This window comes from Dipodomys spectabilis, unplaced genomic scaffold (genome assembly GCF_019054845.1).
Source record: "Dipodomys spectabilis isolate Male_0828 unplaced genomic scaffold, ASM1905484v1 ptg000036l, whole genome shotgun sequence".
NCBI classification, from domain to species: domain Eukaryota; kingdom Metazoa; phylum Chordata; class Mammalia; order Rodentia; family Heteromyidae; genus Dipodomys; species Dipodomys spectabilis.
In genome coordinates, this window is record NW_024870713.1 from 1,592,851 (window position 1) to 1,609,651 (window position 16,801).

Here is a 16,801-nt window from a genome sequence, read left to right on the forward strand (position 1 = left end):
CATGATTCAAGTTTTAAGAAAAACCTAGAGTCTTCCTAGTTGAATCTCACTAATTATTCTTCCCTGAATTCTTCCATTCCTTTCCCATCAGCTAGCCACCCCAAACCCAGACATTCTCCTTAATTGACATTGTTCCCAAAGACACAAATAGACATGTCTTTGTAGTCTCTTTTATCAAAAAATTCCCTCAATTTGTAAGCAAGTATTCATGAAAAAAAACAATGTTCTATTGTAGTATTTCAAACTACAAGTTATATTTCTCAGTCCTAAGAGTTACATTTTTTTTTAATAACCATCCCTATCCACCAGAATTTCCCTGCCTTTTAAGAATCGTGGGAGTTAGAGATCATAGTTGTTTTGTCTCTCAAATCTAACTTTCCAGCCTTTTATCCTTAACTGTCTGACCTAAGTTGCAAGCACCCCTCCATACAGCTTATCTAACCTCAAGGCTCACATCTATCTCTGGCTACGTTATGTTATTAAGTTACTACTACATCCTGAGCCAAAGCCTCTGCTGTCTGTTGTTCTCAACAAGACTGTCCTCCAGGTCATTGAAGCCAGGCACAGAGCTTTCTTAGTCCCTCATTAAAGAGAGGTTGACCTGCTTGATTTGGATATATCCCAGATGTAGAAGCAAAGAGGACATTCAAGAACTATACATTGTTTTCCCTCTGAGGGGCTGATGTTCTAGCCTGAGGCCAAATGATTTTCTCATCATTAAAAAAAAACCCTTAATATGTCAAAAATATTTTAAGCCCTTGCCCATGTAATTGTAACCCCTCTGTATGGTATTTTCACAATAAAAATATTTTAAGCTCCCAATTGAATGTCCACTTAATTGAAAGAATATTTGATAACCAGAATCTGAGAAAATAGTGTGAACTTGAAGCTCATTGTGAAGGGATTTTTGGTAGATGGCTTTCTGCCTAAAACCCTAGCATTAGTCTTTTGACTTTTTAAAAAAATTTTTTTATTGTAAAAAATAGTATATAGAGGGGTTACAGTTACATAAGTAAGGTAATGAGTACATTTCCTATCGAGCATTGTTACCTCCTCCTTTGTTTTCCCCCTACTATCCCTTCCCTCTGTACCTTCCCAACTCCCTCACCCCCCAAGTTGTAAAGTTCATTTTCAACATAGTGTCTTGTACATCTCATTGTTACAATAGGTCAACCTGTATCCTTGTTTCAGCATTTTGTTATTTCCCTTCCCCTCCCCAAATTAGAAAAATGTATATACAAGATGCAGGGCACAACTGTCAAATACATGAAAACAGGGGTTATACCTTGGGAGAAGAACATACAAGAGAAACAAAAAAATCACATAGTACATTTTAGATACGTTAAAAACAATAGCAAGAAAGAAAAAAACAAGTTGTGACCCTATCTTGGAGTTCATTTCACTTAACATTATCTTATATGGTCATATGTACATAGCTTTTGCTTTTGACCTTTTCTACTTGTCCTCGACTTATACTAGTTATTGCAAATAAGGGAAACAATGGGACCTATGTTTCTATGGGCCTGGCTTACTTCACTTAATATAATTTTTTTCAAAAATATGGCTGACTTCAGTACTCTTAGGCCTCCAAGAAGAAATTGGTTTCTATAGCCAAGTCCCAATGGTATGATATTGAAACAAATTGCCTGAGGGCCAGTCATTTTTATCTAAGTCAAGTAGAATTTGTTTCCTTTCCCTTAACCTTTCTGATGAGCATGTGAAACAGAATTCACATTTAGCCTTTAGCAGAGCTGTGAAGAATAGCACAAGCTATCAAACACCCAGTATGTACATGTCCAATTTGCCATCCATCAAAGCTCTGAGCCATATTAGTGCTACCTGTCTAGCCCAATCAGTTTGAGTGTGATCAAACCAAACCCAGTCTCTGGGGATACGGACAGTGTCTTCTCTCTTTCAGACTATGTTTCTAGGTTTCTGTAGCTGTTGATAGTTGCCCAGATATAAATAAGCAAGAAGTTTGGATCTCAGTGCTGGTGCTGAGGACAGGAGAGACACCCCAGCGGCAGTCAGCAGAGAAAACAGATGACTACTTTCAGGGCACAGACCACTCAAACATGAAAACATGGTTGGCAGCTAGAACATGTAGACATAGAGGCTTTTCCCCCATATATTTTGGGTGTTTTGAGACAGAGTCTTGTTCCATAGCTGGCCTCAAATTCACAATTCTGACTCAAGACTTCCAAGTCTGGGATTATAGGTATGAACCACCACACCTGGCCACAACTTATACTTTTATAGACAAGAGAGTAATTTGATTTGTCAAAGGTAAGAACTCAGGCAGAAATGGTGGTGATACATGCCTCTAATCCCAGTTAGGCAAAAGTACATGAGCCTACCTGAAAAACGAAAAGGACCCAGTGTGTGGCTCAAGTGGTAGAATACTTGCTGACCAATTGGGAGGTCCCGAGCTCAATCCCTAATTCCACAATAAAATAAAAATAAAATAAAATATAAGAAAATGAAAAGAAAGATAAAGAAATAGACAAAGAAAGGAAAGAAAAAAGATATTCATACAACTCACCAAGAATCCATCCAGCCAAGAATCTTTCTGCTTTTGTCTTACCTTTGCTTTGATACTACAGACTACGGTAAAACCTTTCCCCAGTAAAGCATTCTGAAATCCCCCATTACTTGATGTGGTCATTTAGTGTATCCCACATTATGTCCCTCTTCATCACCACCGCAGCATGTCTGACTCTCAGCGCTCCTCTTGAGGTTGGGGGCTCTGCTCCCTGTCTAGGCATGCTTTCTTCTTCTCCAGGTCCCTCTTACTCATCTCATTTCACAGGTAGCACCCAATCAGTGTGTGCCCTCTCCAGAAGGTAAGCCACCTTGAATGTGGATTTCTTTGTTCCTTCTTCCAGAATGGGTTTTTGTCGGCCTGGTGATCCTGGGAATTTTCCTCTTCTTTGTCCTGGTGGGGATCTGCTGGTGCCAGTGCTGCCCTCATAGTTGCTGTTGCTACGTCCGCTGCCCATGCTGCCCAGATTCTTGCTGCTGCCCTCAGGCCTGTGAGTAGAGACTCCATCCTACAGCTGTGTGGTATGAGTTCCACTTCTCCCTTCTTTCCTTCTATCCAAAGAGTTGGTTATCCCAGATGCTCTCCTGTACTGGAAGCCTCTGGCTCAGGGATGACCATTCTGGCTTTCCTCACTTACATACATGTCTTCATGTTTCTTATTCACACATCACTTCATGCGTTTTTATTCTCATGGACACAACTGATAAAAGAAAGGGCAGGTTCAAGATGGTGAGGTTGTAGGATAAGGTTTTGCCCTCTCCTCCAGGCATTCAAGCTAGAGGAGACCACTGCTCATGCAGTGATACTCTTTAATTTATAAACAGATGGTACAAACTGTGGCTTTTGGCCACTATTCAGCATTGAGCAATGAATTTTACGTACTCCCATGATAGAATGGGCCACAATAGAGACTAGTCCTTATTTGGAGATTCAGTTTTACCTTAGTAAGGTAAGGTAGTGAAGCCCAAATAGGTAATAAGTTTAACATCTATTACCATAAACCAAACACATCATGAAAAAGAGAGGCATACTGGTTATCCTTAACATCTGAAATAAAGCAGTGTTAGGTGAAGTCAGGTTATTGGCTCTGCTTTTGAAATCACAGAGCAGGAGCCATATGCAATGCCATTGATGACTCTGTATCTCCAAAGGAGGTTCCAGCTCCTCCTGGAAGCAGCCCTGGGAAGTTCCTGTGCTAGACCTCTCTCAGGGAGACTGAGTAGAGTTCAAATAGTGCTGCTTGGAGTGGGCTTCTGGTGTCATTGGAAATATTGCTGTAACAGCTCCCAGAACCACCTGATTCAGGTACTAGACACTGTAATTTCATTTGTGGAATTACAGCTTTCAGTGGAGTTGGAGGAGGCCAGGTGAGAGTGGTTCTGATGAGTCAGTTTGAGCCAAGGAAAGCAGATACACACCCATCCAGGAGCTTCCCTGGAGTATATTGCAACGAGTTTTGGTCTGAGGGTGTGGAGGGTGGGATGACATAATCTCTCTTGCTCTTCATCTCCCTTCGCAGTGTATGAAGCAGGGAAAGCAGCCAAGGCCGGGTACCCTCCCTCTGTCTCCGGTGTCCCTGGCCCTTACTCCATCCCCTCTGTCCCTTTGGGAGGAACCCCTTCATCTGGCATGCTGATGGACAAGCCGCATCCACCTCCCTTGGCACCAAGTGACTCCACTGGAGGAAGCCACAGTGGTAAATGTAGTTCTAGACTTCCTTGCCTCTCACTTGTCTTGGCCTCCATCCTGGTTCCCAAACACCTCAATGTTGTATCTTTGGGAAAGTATTATCTCCATTAAAAAAAGATATTTCCTGTCATGTTAGATATCTTTTGGAATGCATCCTGGGCTTTCCAAAGGCTGCAGAACACTCTGACCTCTGATTACTTCCTAGGTTTCTTAGTAACAAAATCTATGAGAAAAAACAGTAAGGTCCCTTTAAATTTTCATCATTTGGTAGTTAGCCCTACCTAGTGTTCAAGTCTGATCTAGGTGTGAAAAGGGATAGGGAGATATGTAGAATAAGCAGTATGCCCTCATCAGGGAGAAAGAATGCATCTTTATTAAAACAATTAGCTACTGAAGAGTATGGTACTTAGAATCCAGAGATGAAAAGTTACAGTCTTTGAAAAGGAGATGAGATTTGAGCTGGATCTGGAGGAATGAGTAGGATTTAAGAAAACAAAGTAGGGGTGCTGAGTATCCTCAACAGGGTGGCTAGTATGCTGAAATCTAGAGCTGGAAAAACATAATATAAATGTTTCATAGTATCAAACTTGTTGCAGTGCCTGGAAGAAGATGGCAGGATTTGGTGAAGCTAGCTTAGGGAGGGCCTTGAAACCCCTCCAGAAGAGCTAGGGTTTGGTGGAGTGAGCAGATGGGAGCCACCCTGGGCAGACTTCTGAGTGGAGAGGTGGCAGGATGAGGAGTAAATGTGAGGGAGTAGGCCAGAGACTACAAGCTCAGATCTGACTGAGATGGTTCAGCTGTGGTATCTGAGTATCTGGTTTGTAATGGAGACTGTGGGATTTGAAATGTCTTTGCATTTGTGAGAAAAGCAGTTGTGAAAAAAGCAATGAGGGGTTAGGCAATGAAAGAAAGGGAAGCTTCATGATGAACCCAAGTTGTCTAGTGGTACAGATAAGAGAACTGGTTTGAGTGAAGAACAGCTCTATATGGAACCTGATGAATTAGTGCCATGGTTGGGAGTACATGTGGAAGGGCAGAGTAGGGAGAAAATATAGAGGCAATTGAGGTGATTTCCTGGAGGTAATTGAGCAGGATTACTAAGGGGTAGTGAAGGTGAAGGTTGTATGTATAGTGGATTGATATTTCAAGTCTTGCAAGTGGATGAGCCAGAAGAGATAGTGAAACAGATGCTTCTTCCCTGGAGAGCTCTGCATGGCCTCCAGTGGGTGGAGGGAAAGGGCATGTAGCCCATGTAATGAATGGCCAACACCTGTCTGTAGAAGGAGTGGCTCTCCTCAATGAGTAAATGGTATTTGTGTTTGTCTCTCTCTGGAACTATTAGTAGAATTCTGACGTCTGAGGCTAGGAATGACTCACAGACTGAGAAAAGTATAATGATCAAGGATGCACAGGGAATTCAAGAGATAAAAACAGTATAATCCAATAGTCCAAAGGAAGGAGTGGGCCATAGAGACATTAATGGAACTTGTCTCAAATTCTCTATTTGCTACTTTCTTTCTCCCCCCATCTTCTCTTTCCTTCCTTCTCAGTATAACCCCATTGTCCTTACTGTTTAATTTAAAGGATAATCATAATAAAATTATTTTTATTCAGAAGCTGGCAAACACTTCATTTTTCCTGTTTTCATTCTTTTCAGAGTTCTTTCTTGTTGAAGTTTAATTATTTTGTCCCCATACTAACCAACTATACCTAGGAGTGGCTTATTGAAAATAGGAAACTGTACTCTTTCATTTAACAAGAGCTCTCAAAGAAAGGACATTGAACAGTTCAGTGTCATCCTGCAGGACATATTTCCATCTTCTGTACTGTATCCTGAGCTCATCCCCTGTCCTTATTGTCTTGGTTGCCTCAGGATTCCTTGTTGATGAAAGCACTTTCAGATGTTAATTTCATTCAGGTATAGAAGAAGATGTGCTTAATCCTGTGCCACTTTGTCTAGGAGTGAAAAAAAACTTTTCTATGTCCCCATCCAGCAAGTTTCTCCTTGCAATTCTATCAGCCACACCTATGTCCCATGCCCATTCTTAAGCCAGATGGGCTGGAACTGTCAAAACTCACTTTTTAGGCCTAAACCACCATCCATTCACCTTGGGAAGTGAACAAAATAAGGCTCCATTAGCAAGGAAAAAGAGGAAAGATACCAACCAGTGTTGCCATGACAACAGCTAGTCTGTGACCCATGTCATCCCTGTCTGGTTGAGTCAGAACGGAGCTCTTCATGGTCTCCAAAGGCACCTCACTATTCTCATGGTCTCATGGACAGCATTAGTGTTAGCATGCAGCTAATTTTTCTTTAAGAAAGGTGTATTATGCCAATGTAGGTTATTCTTTAAAGAATGCTAAAAATGTTAAGAATGCTGATTTATAAAAATGTAAATTTAGTATGCCACGCCAATTGTAAGGTAATCATGTAGCAACAGTAATTTTTCAGATTACATTTGTCCACAATACCCTCTTGAACACAGTATAATAAGCATCTTTGATGAGCTATCTATAGTATAACCATTTGGCTCTATGGAAGAAGAGGCACCTGATTCATTCTTCCATTATTTGTAATAGTAACTGTCTTCTATGTTACAAGAAAAGAAAACAGGCTCTTATTCTGCTCTAAACCTATCCATTTAAGCTTTGTCAAGGTTCCCTATTCCCTGATCAGCTTCTACCCTGCTCTCACCTCACTGCTCCAGCCTTTCCATCTGTGGTGATTTTGCCCTATCAACATTTGAGAGATGCTCAGATTTCTCCCATTAGAATAGAGCAGCTATTTGCAAAACATCCTGTAGTCTTCTGGTGTAGTTTCCTTGTCCCTTTCTCCTCTTTACAGCCAAACTGCCTGAAAGAATTTTGCATATTTAATGTCCCTATTGCTTCTACTCTTACCTCATCCATCTACTTTTACCTCTTACACATCTTGCTTTTGCTTTCACCACTCCAGAAAACACCTGTTGTCAAGACTGCTTTATTGCTCAATCCAATGGATTCCTTACCTCTCTTAATTTCTTACCCCTTTATTTGTCACCCCAGGCTCAATCATCTTTCTTTGCCTTTCTCAACACTGCCTTGGTTTTTCTGCCTATCTCTCCAAATACTGGCTACTAAGGAGCTCTTGTGCTCCTTAGTCATATATTTGGAACTCCCTTTGGACATCTCTACCTGAATGTCTTGCAGACATTTAAACTCAACTACTGCTTCTCTATTTCAACTCAGATTCTTAGTGGTTGGCATCAAGTTCCGTTTAGCAGCCCAAACCCATCCTTATCCTGTATCTCTTACTTCTCTTATCTAGTTGGTCACTGAGCCCTTCGGACTGTAATGCAGAATAACCTCGATTTGGCTTATTTTCCTCCTTTTCTATGGCAACTATCCTAGTCTCTGCTGCTACCTTCTACCTCGCTTAGGGCAATTATCTCCTACTAGTTCTTTCCATATCTACTCTCTGCCTGGATCTAATCCATCTTATTTCAGTCTCCCTGGACTTTACTCATTCTTCTTACAAAATAATCGACTAGTCAAGTAGGGTTTTGAAATGTCATTTTCAAAATTAATAAGGATTTGTCTATATATATGCCTACTGTACGTATACAGAGAATATGTAAATTTTAAGAATCACTTCTCCCACAATTGAGCTGCTGTCACCCTGGGGGTGGAATCTGGCAGCTGTTCCATCATCCATAAACAGCTTTATTTAGCTCATTAAGATAGGACAGGAAGAACAAGGCTCTATCCATGGAAGTCTACCTCAGAGGATTTTTTCCCCCCACTCAAATTTTGTAAGTTGGATTTCCCCTGTAAAAGAGAAGTTAATTACACCTTAATTGGGTCAGAAGTAACAGTTCAAATTTTTTCTTTTCTTTTCTTTCTTTTTTCTTTTTTGTGAGACCGGGATTTGAACTTGGTCCCTGATGTTTGCTCATTGGCTATCACTCTACCAACTGAGCCATGCCTCTAACCCCCAGCTCAATTTTTTTAACAATAGGAGTTTTTGACATTGTAGTTTGGCATTAATGGGAATTATACCTTGTAAAGTCAAAGTTGGCAAAGCTAAAGTATGAGGAGCCACACCAACTACATGACTTGGACCACACCAAATTTGAAAGCAGAAATAAATCGTCCATTGACCTTAACTGAAACATCATCAGGAAAAAAAATCATTTCCAGGACTGCTGGATTTTGGCCAGTATTCTAGGATATTTTTTATGAAGATATTGCCACATGCATAAGAGAGTTCTTTGGTCTTCAGACAAATTATAGATAAAAATCAACCTGACACCATATGTTTTCTAATCAGGAAACATTCCATGGATGCTTACAATTTTTCATTGCCCTCAAGGAATTTATAGTCTTGCAGGGAGATTGATGGGACCTTGTGAAAATATGAAGTAGCAGAAAATATGAAGTAGCATATGACAAAACTATTGTGTAACAGAGGGTCAGAATGTAAAATCTTGTCTTTGGAGAAAAAGGATCAAGAAAAGTTACCTGGCCAGGTGTGGTGGCTCTTGCCTGTAATCCTAGCTACTCTGGAGGCTGAGATCTGAGGATCACGGTTCAAAGCCAGCCCGGGCATGAAAGGCTGTGAGACTCTTATCACCAATAAACCACTCAAAAAACCAGATGTAGCACTGTGGCTCAGGTGGTAGAGCACTAGCCTTGAGCTGAAGAGCTTAGGAACAGTGCCCAGGCCCAGAGTTCAAGCCCCATGACCGACAAAAAAAGAAAAGAAGAGTTACTTGGTGATTCATATGCTCTTGAGTATATATGTGGCACAGAGCCAGTTTCTACCAGAACAGGAGAATAACTTAGACATAACTTACCACTTACAAAAGCTCCTGTAACTTTTAATGGGAGAATTGCTTTTATCTACTATAACCAAATGGATGATGCCCCCAAAGCCTCAAGATCCATGATTTGCCTTTGTCTTTTTTGACAAAGAAATTTGAATTCTTCAAATCATGGGCTGCTGTGACTGAGAAGTATCTAGCATAGCCAAGTATCTTTATAATGCCAGTACTGAAAGATAAAACTCCCATCTTCCCATGAGGCTGTAGTTATTGTAACTTTTCAAAGACCTATAACAATCAAATTTGAATCTTGAGGAGTATAATTTTTTCTAGTGATATAGAAAACAATCTAAGCTCTAAAAATCTAAAGTTACAATTAACTAATGATCTTCCAGCTGCTGCTCTGTATAGTTGCTATCTCTTTCCCAGGAGATAGCTGGTCCATAGTTCCTTCTACCAACCACTTATACCACCCCCCAAATCTTTATCTCAGCATCACTGAGTTCCATAAAAGTGCTTTACATATCAAGAACACCTGAATAAATCCATTGCTACAGGTAGAATAAGCTTCTTCCCCAATGCCTATAGTCATGCTAGGATTCTTAGAAAAGAAGCAATAGTAATAACACAAAACTTATCCAAACCTACCTGTTTGTTCAGGCTACCATTCAAACTTCCTCCTTCCTGTTCAGAATTTTATAATAAGCCAACCACATGGCTTCATATGTTATACTTTGTAATCCATGAAATTTACTTTTGGCTCCCAGGTTCTGTTCATTCATCCACTCATACTTCCATTCATTCCTTTGGGCATACATGTTTTGAGTGTCTGTAATGTGCCAGGCTCTATGCTAGGTATTAGTGATACAGAGAGCTAGTAATGGTCTTCAGGAAGTTTATAGTCTAAAGATGGATAGTTTACTGAAAATATTCTATCCAAAGACATCATTAACCCCATTCCATTCCCAGGCTTCCAATAATTCAATGAACACTCATTAAGGGCCCACTGTATGCAAAGCACAGTCCCTAGGCACGCGATAAGATAGTCCTTTAAAAAAATCTTTGAGAAGATATGGCATTTATATAAATAACTTGACACAAACTAAAACATATTAAGAGCCATGATAAAAGTTCAAATAACTTATAGATTAGGGAAAAGATTGAAAAAAAGTCAGAGACAGAATATGAGCATTAGAGAAAGCCTTTTGGAAGGGGTAGTATTTTAAACTACCCCTAATAATTACAAAGAGCTCAAATTACTCTATTGATTGATCTTAGTTGCCCTCTCTTTTTGAAGCAATTAAATGAAAACTGAATCCTGGTAAGTCTTTATTGGAGGTCCCTTAATTACAAGATGCCCTATTTCCTTTTTCCCAATTCTGCACCTCATCCATTAGACATAACTGCCTTAGAACAGACATAACACTTCCGTGGGATAATTGCATTTTAATTGAACTGTCTGTACTACTCTGTAGACGCCTCTGCAGAGATGGAAAAATGTGTGGCGTGATAAATAAAATTTCTGCTAATAACTGCTTCCACAGAAGGGTTTTGGATCTAACCTCTGGGAAAAGATGCCACAAAATGGTATGTGCTGAGACTCAATACATTTTTCTAAATCATTGCACAATTTGAGATGGATGTGGACTTCCCAGTATACTCTCAGATGGAAAATCAGTGCACCTGCAAAGGGCTGTGTGGGCGACTTCTGTCTTCATTGCCTGTGATTAGAGTGCTGTGGAATTTTATATTTTAATCATCCATGAAAATAACTTAAGAAGAGCTTTGTCCACATTCAATGTAATATATCCAGAGACTATAAAGCAGGACTTTTCCTGGAGGTTCAGACATTTTTTGTGTGTTGCCTTTAAATATTTGTCAGATTGCTCATTTATGTTCCACAGTACAGTCTCAGTAACCAGAAGTCAGGACAAGGACCAAGTTGAAGGGCCACATACTCCAACCCACACCCAAGAGCATTTCCTACTGTGGGATTTTGTTCTCTTGCCTTTTTCAATCTACTCCTCCCCACTCTCCCCCAACACTATCTATTCCCCTAGGCTGTAGAGAGGCAAAATGTTCTAACAGAGTTAAACTTCAATCAGTCCAACTAATTGGTTCCAGCGGTGGTTCTTCCAAATTATTCCTAGACAAGCTATGAAAATCTTTTGAGCCAGTGCTTTCCAACTACAGAATGTAGCTTCTGGCAGTACTTCCTTGAGTGGTGCAGAGAAACAATCATCCATGCAAACATTTAGCACAGTACCTAGCACATTTTGGTGCCAAGTAAATGTTATCTAATTATCACTATTGTTCCATCCCCATTTCATCATTCCTTTCATTCACATTCTGTTTTTTCCTTTCTCATAGCTGTGCTTTAGGCCTGCTGTCTGATCGTGCTTGGGGCTGGCATTGGACTAGACTTAAATGAGATGGGGCTTAAACCCCTTTTGTCTGACAATGTGAGTGCTGGAGCTATGGAATGTGGTATTATCTTTCCTGCTTTAGCTTTGCTTTTTATTAAACCCTGAAAATAACACCTGCCCATAACTACATAGCAGCAGGTTGAATTAATCATGTCTAAAATATGCTGTTTCTTTTCCTAAAAGGAAAATGCTAAAGAAATAAAATGGAACCATGATTAGAAACCCATGTGTTGTGCATCTTGTTTTGTACCACTGTGTATATAGCCTATAATCTAATATTAGTTCTTAAGCATGTACCACCTAGTTCAGAGAATTTTTGTGCCATCTCCTTGGCAACCAAAGGCTTTCACACCACCTTTGTCAATGTCCCAGATATTTGGGGATCTGTTTCTGTTACTCAGGCACCTACCAAGTGAAGGTGTGAACCTCAGACTGTGGAGTGACATGTGCTGTCAATCTAGAAGTGGTCTTTTTTAGTGTGGGTCTAACCCTATCTTGAAACTCAAAAGCTCTGAGAAGATGAGCTTTAAGTGGAGCTGTAGGAGGTCAGAAGTTAGGAAGAAGAAGGTAACAGATGACTGAAAATATTCCAAAGGTTTTGTTATTGACCTTCAGGTTCATCTATTCCAGAGTCACCCTCCAATCAAGGGGAGCCTCAGGTATGCCCCTTGATGTATGTAAGGATAGATTATTATTTCTAGGTCATTTTAAAATGAGTTGTTATAAATGGGAGTTATGTTTTCTACTTGGAAAAAATGATTGGAGGTTTACTTTTCCTGATATCTTCCTTTAGGTATTTTTTATTTCCTGCTAACCTTCTTGTGCTTTTCTTAACAGTTCGCAAAGGTTACCGGATCCAAGCTGATAAGGAGAGAGACTCCATGAAGGTCCTGTACTATGTCGAGAAGGAGCTGGCTCAGTTTGATCCAGCCAGAAGGATGAGAGGCAGATGTGAGCATCTGTTAGTTTCATGTGATCTGTGCATCCTGAAGGATTTAGTAGCTAAATCCTGTTGGTTATCAAACTTGGCAGCCCTGAGCCTGCAGAGTCAGAACTAGCAGTGGTGCTGGGGACTCCACTGAAGAAACTAGCTTGGAGTATCCAGAAGGGAACAAAACCGTTTTTTATATAAATGGTGGAGCAGTCAAGTACCTTTGTTTATGCCTTTCCCTGGGTCAATGTTGATTGCTGAGGTAATGTTGTTAGGTCTTACTGTGGGGCAGTGTTGATTACTGAGGTAATGTGATTCTGGAGTTTGAAGTGATTCATTATAATGGACTCCCTGCTTCCCTTTTTAAAAGATAGTAACTTAAGATGTGAAGCTTCCATATCATTTTTCTCCCCAATACCAAGGGCTCTGATATTGAACAACTCAGTTGCTGGCTTGCAACATGGAGGTCCCAATGAGATTGAAAGAACAAGTCTGGCAGATGACTCTGGGAAAAGATGCCCAACCATAGAGATTGAGGGTTGAGCAAAGAGGCTGATCCTCTTATCAAAGAACTCTTTAATTACTAAGTCAGTGAGTGGCAGAGCCCCAACTCTTAACTTACCCAGAGTCCTTGGAGACTCTGCAGCTGACACAGCTGATTCTTCAGGGTAGCTTCCAAATTACTGTCTATCATGGGAGGCAGAACAGGGCAGGCCTGACATGTATGGGCTAATTATCAGGGGGTGCTGGCAGGCGTGGTAGTGAGGTCACTGCATGCTTTCTTTGAACCCTACTCTTCTTGGAACCAATGAGAGACTTGATGGAGTTGTTGGGGAAACAGTCCCAGACTAGAGAAGCTTTATTCAGATTAAGGACAACATATTCCACCCAGTTTGCAATGCTAAATTCATCCTGTCTGTGTTGCATCCATTGCTGCATCCTCCCACCGCCCTGACTATAAAAAGACCATCTCCAGATTGGAATGTCAGGAATGCAGATGTCACTGCTCTTGACAAGCTAGTTGTAACAGTGTTGTCATGGATCTCTGAAAGGGACCGGAGACAAGGAGCATCAGGGATCAAGGACAAGCCAGGGCAGGAAATCAGAGATCAGAGTAAAGAATGGATTTTAATTTGAGTGATGTCTCTTGAATGGCTACTTTGATTAAGAGTCTCCAGCGTGACAGCTGGGCATAAGGTAGTGGACTTGTAGAGCCAAGAGAGCCTTTAGATACAGTCCTCAGATTATCTACCTGTAATATGTACAGATGAGGAAACAAAAAGCTAGAGGAGTGCTGTGACAGAAACAGGAGTAGAATCCAGTTCTCCAGATTCCCAGTCTCATGATCTTTGTGCCATACATTGTGTGTGTGTCTGTAGTCCCTCTTAAAACCATAGACTTCTTATTTGTAGGGCTGTAGACTACTGGAACTAGAAGAGACTCTGAAGTTACAGTATCTGCCTCCTTCATTTTACAAAGGAGGAAAGGGAGGCAAGATGAAAAACTAACTCAAGGCCAATGCCAGGACTGGAACCCAGTCTGCCTGGCACCTGCAGGTTGCCATCACAGTAACCGTGCAGAATGAGGCAGGAATGTAGTTCAGTCTACTTCAGGAGGTTCATTCTTTTTCTGAACAGCAAAGACCTAGGACAGATCTCATTATCAAATGGATCTTAAGGTTTTATGTTCAGACAGGGGAGACATAGATTCTGTAAGAATTGGGAGCTGATGTACATATGACCATATAAGATGATGCTAAGCGAAATGAACCCCAAGATAGGGACACAAGAGGTTTTATCTTTGTTGCTATTGTTTTTAATGTGCTTACAATGTACTGTGTGATTTTTGGTTTCTTTTGTATGTTCTTCCCCCATAGTACAATCCCTGTTTTCACTCTATTTGATTCCAGTGCCCTGCATCTTGTATATACATTTTTCTTATTTGGGGAGGGGAAGGGAAATAACACAATGCTGAAATAAGGATACAGGTTGACCCATTGTAACAATGAGATGTACAAAACACTGTTGAAAACGAACTTTACAATTTGGGGGAGGGGAGGGAAAAATTGGAGAGGTAGGGAGGGAAGGGATGGTAGGGGAAAAACAAAGGAGGTGGTTACAATGCTTAATAGGAAATGTACTCATTACTTTATTCATGCAACTGTAACCCATCTTTGCAGTATCTTTACAATAAAAATATATATTAAAAAATAATTGGGAGCTGGAGGTCCAAGCTCATGAATCCCATTATTACCCTCCTTTAACTTGCCCTTATAGATGGTGGGTTGCTCCTGGCTATTTAATCTGGGAACTCCTAGAGCAGGGGTCAGAAAACAATGTTTCCTGGGCCAAAGATATTTCAATTTCTGTTTTTATAAATAGTATTGGAACACAGCCATACCAATTCATTTAGGTATCTTTTGTGACTTCTTGCATGCTAAATGGTAGAACTGAACAGTCATGCTGGTTTGACTCACAAAGATTGAAACGTTTATTCCCTAGCTCTTTTATTGATATCTGTATTCAACTTAGCAGAAATTTTAGTTATTATAAATGATCTAACAGTGATAGCCCTTCTATCTGCAGAAATGAAAAGATTAGGTATTTCCTGAAGTTCAGAAATGTTCTGAGCCAACAATATTGTTTTTCAGCGGACTATTTTGGCACATTTTAAATTTCTTTTCTTCATGGTTCTCAGGAAATGAATTCATGGGAGTCAAAAGAAAAGGAATGTTCTAGATTTTATTAATCTTGAGTTATTTTCTCTTAAAATAGACACAACTATTCTTGAGAGTGTTGAAAGTTAAAAAAATTAGATTATAATTCAAGTCCAGTGGATTATATGATTAGAGTGAATGAAACTCATGGTAAATGCAGTATCTCTGTTGATAAGGAACTGGGAAGTCAGTACTGTGATGGAAGGAGGACCCCCTCCTTTTGTTCCTGGGGTTTTCCAAGGATAGGGCAGAGGACAGGGCAGGGATGCAAAAGGGAAACGGAGACGAACATTTGTGCTTGAACATTATCTTGGCTTACCTTTCCCTCAACAGCCAGGCCTTAAACCTAGTAACTGTTGTTTTTAATAATATTTTTGAAGTCTTAATGGAAAGACTTTAGAAAACAAATGGATTCAGTTACATTGCAAATAGGTTCACTAGATTTGTTTTTCAAATAAATTGAAATTCAATATATTTCTAACTTCTATAAATAGTTTTTTTCTTAAATTCTTTCCAGACTGTTACTCTAATCCCTGTTCCTAAGTAGCTTTTTGCAAAAGTTACTTAGGAAATGAGAAAAGCTGTAACTATGCATCCCCTTTACATTTTTAGGCTGGGGCCAAAACCCAAGTTGCAGCCCACAGGACATATGGACGTTCCCATACACTTTGCTTCTCACACCCCCAAACAGCTGCCTGGCCAGACATACCTGGATTCGTTTGGGGGAAGGAAAGGGGTCTGCCTAGGTCATGGAAGTAGGCTTGGTGCCACTGGGGCAAAATTGTCCAGATTTCCAGATAAGCATGGTCTAAAAGGGAGGTGTAATGACCCTTTGTACTTCCCTTTGATCTTGACTTCTTGTTTTGTGGGGAGGAGCACAACTCCAGGAGGGTAGAATGGGGTTTCTCTAAGCCTGCTGGCAGTATTGGCTCTAAAGGCCTCATCTTGGGACTGGGCTGGCAGTAGGGAAGAGGCAGATTCTCTTTGCCTCTTTTGGCTCAACCTGCCCGGGATCATCACAGCTCACAACAGAATTAGACAAGACAAAGGAAAACATTTGAACAAGGATGATGATGTACTAAGAAACCAGCTGCAGTGGGTCAGGTTCTGGGAAGAGTGCCTTAGGTGGAACAAAAACAATTGTCCTCCTATTCCAAGAACAGAGCATGTAGGAAGCCTCCCTCTCTGTAAGCAAGTCGAGTTTGAGCTGAAGCCAGTTCCTGTTGAGCTAGGAGCACAAATACTAGTAATGCATGTCTGAAGCCCACCTTCAGGGCTGAGACTCTCAGGCAGGAGTTTCTGGAACCCCCAGCCCTATCCCTTTCTGCAGACTTGTAGAAACTCCTGTCATGCCTGGTTTTTGTTCTGCAGATAACAATGCCATGTCAGAACTCAGCTCCCTTCATGAAGAGGATAGCAATTTCCGCCAGTCCTACCATCAGATGCGAAGCAAACAGTTCCCTGTATCCGGGGACTTGGAGAGTAATCCTGACTACTGGTCAGGTGTGGTGGGAGGCAGCAGTGGGGCAAGCCGGGGACCCACTGCCATCGAATACAATGAAGAGGATCAGGACAGCTTCAGGCACAGGTGATGGTGGTGAGAGGGAAGGAGTGGAAGGCAGGGCAAACCTGACACCACTGTTGTATGCTGTCATCTGTCTTCCATTCATTCATCTACATCCTTTCTACAGGCTC

The 16,801-nt window shown here is 40.8% G+C and overlaps 1 protein-coding gene across 1 annotated transcript in view; it reads left to right on the plus strand.

The window, feature by feature from the left end:
- The window catches only part of Ildr2 (immunoglobulin like domain containing receptor 2), a 57,843-nt gene that overhangs the window by 37,197 nt on the left and 3,845 nt on the right, over nucleotides 1-16,801 (plus strand). Inside the window, exons 5-8 of the mRNA XM_042677354.1 lie at nucleotides 2,886-3,032; nucleotides 4,062-4,238; nucleotides 12,297-12,410; nucleotides 16,478-16,694. Coding sequence (XP_042533288.1) covers nucleotides 2,886-3,032; nucleotides 4,062-4,238; nucleotides 12,297-12,410; nucleotides 16,478-16,694 — 655 coding nt within the window. The remainder of the gene's footprint in view (nucleotides 1-2,885; nucleotides 3,033-4,061; nucleotides 4,239-12,296; nucleotides 12,411-16,477; nucleotides 16,695-16,801) is intronic.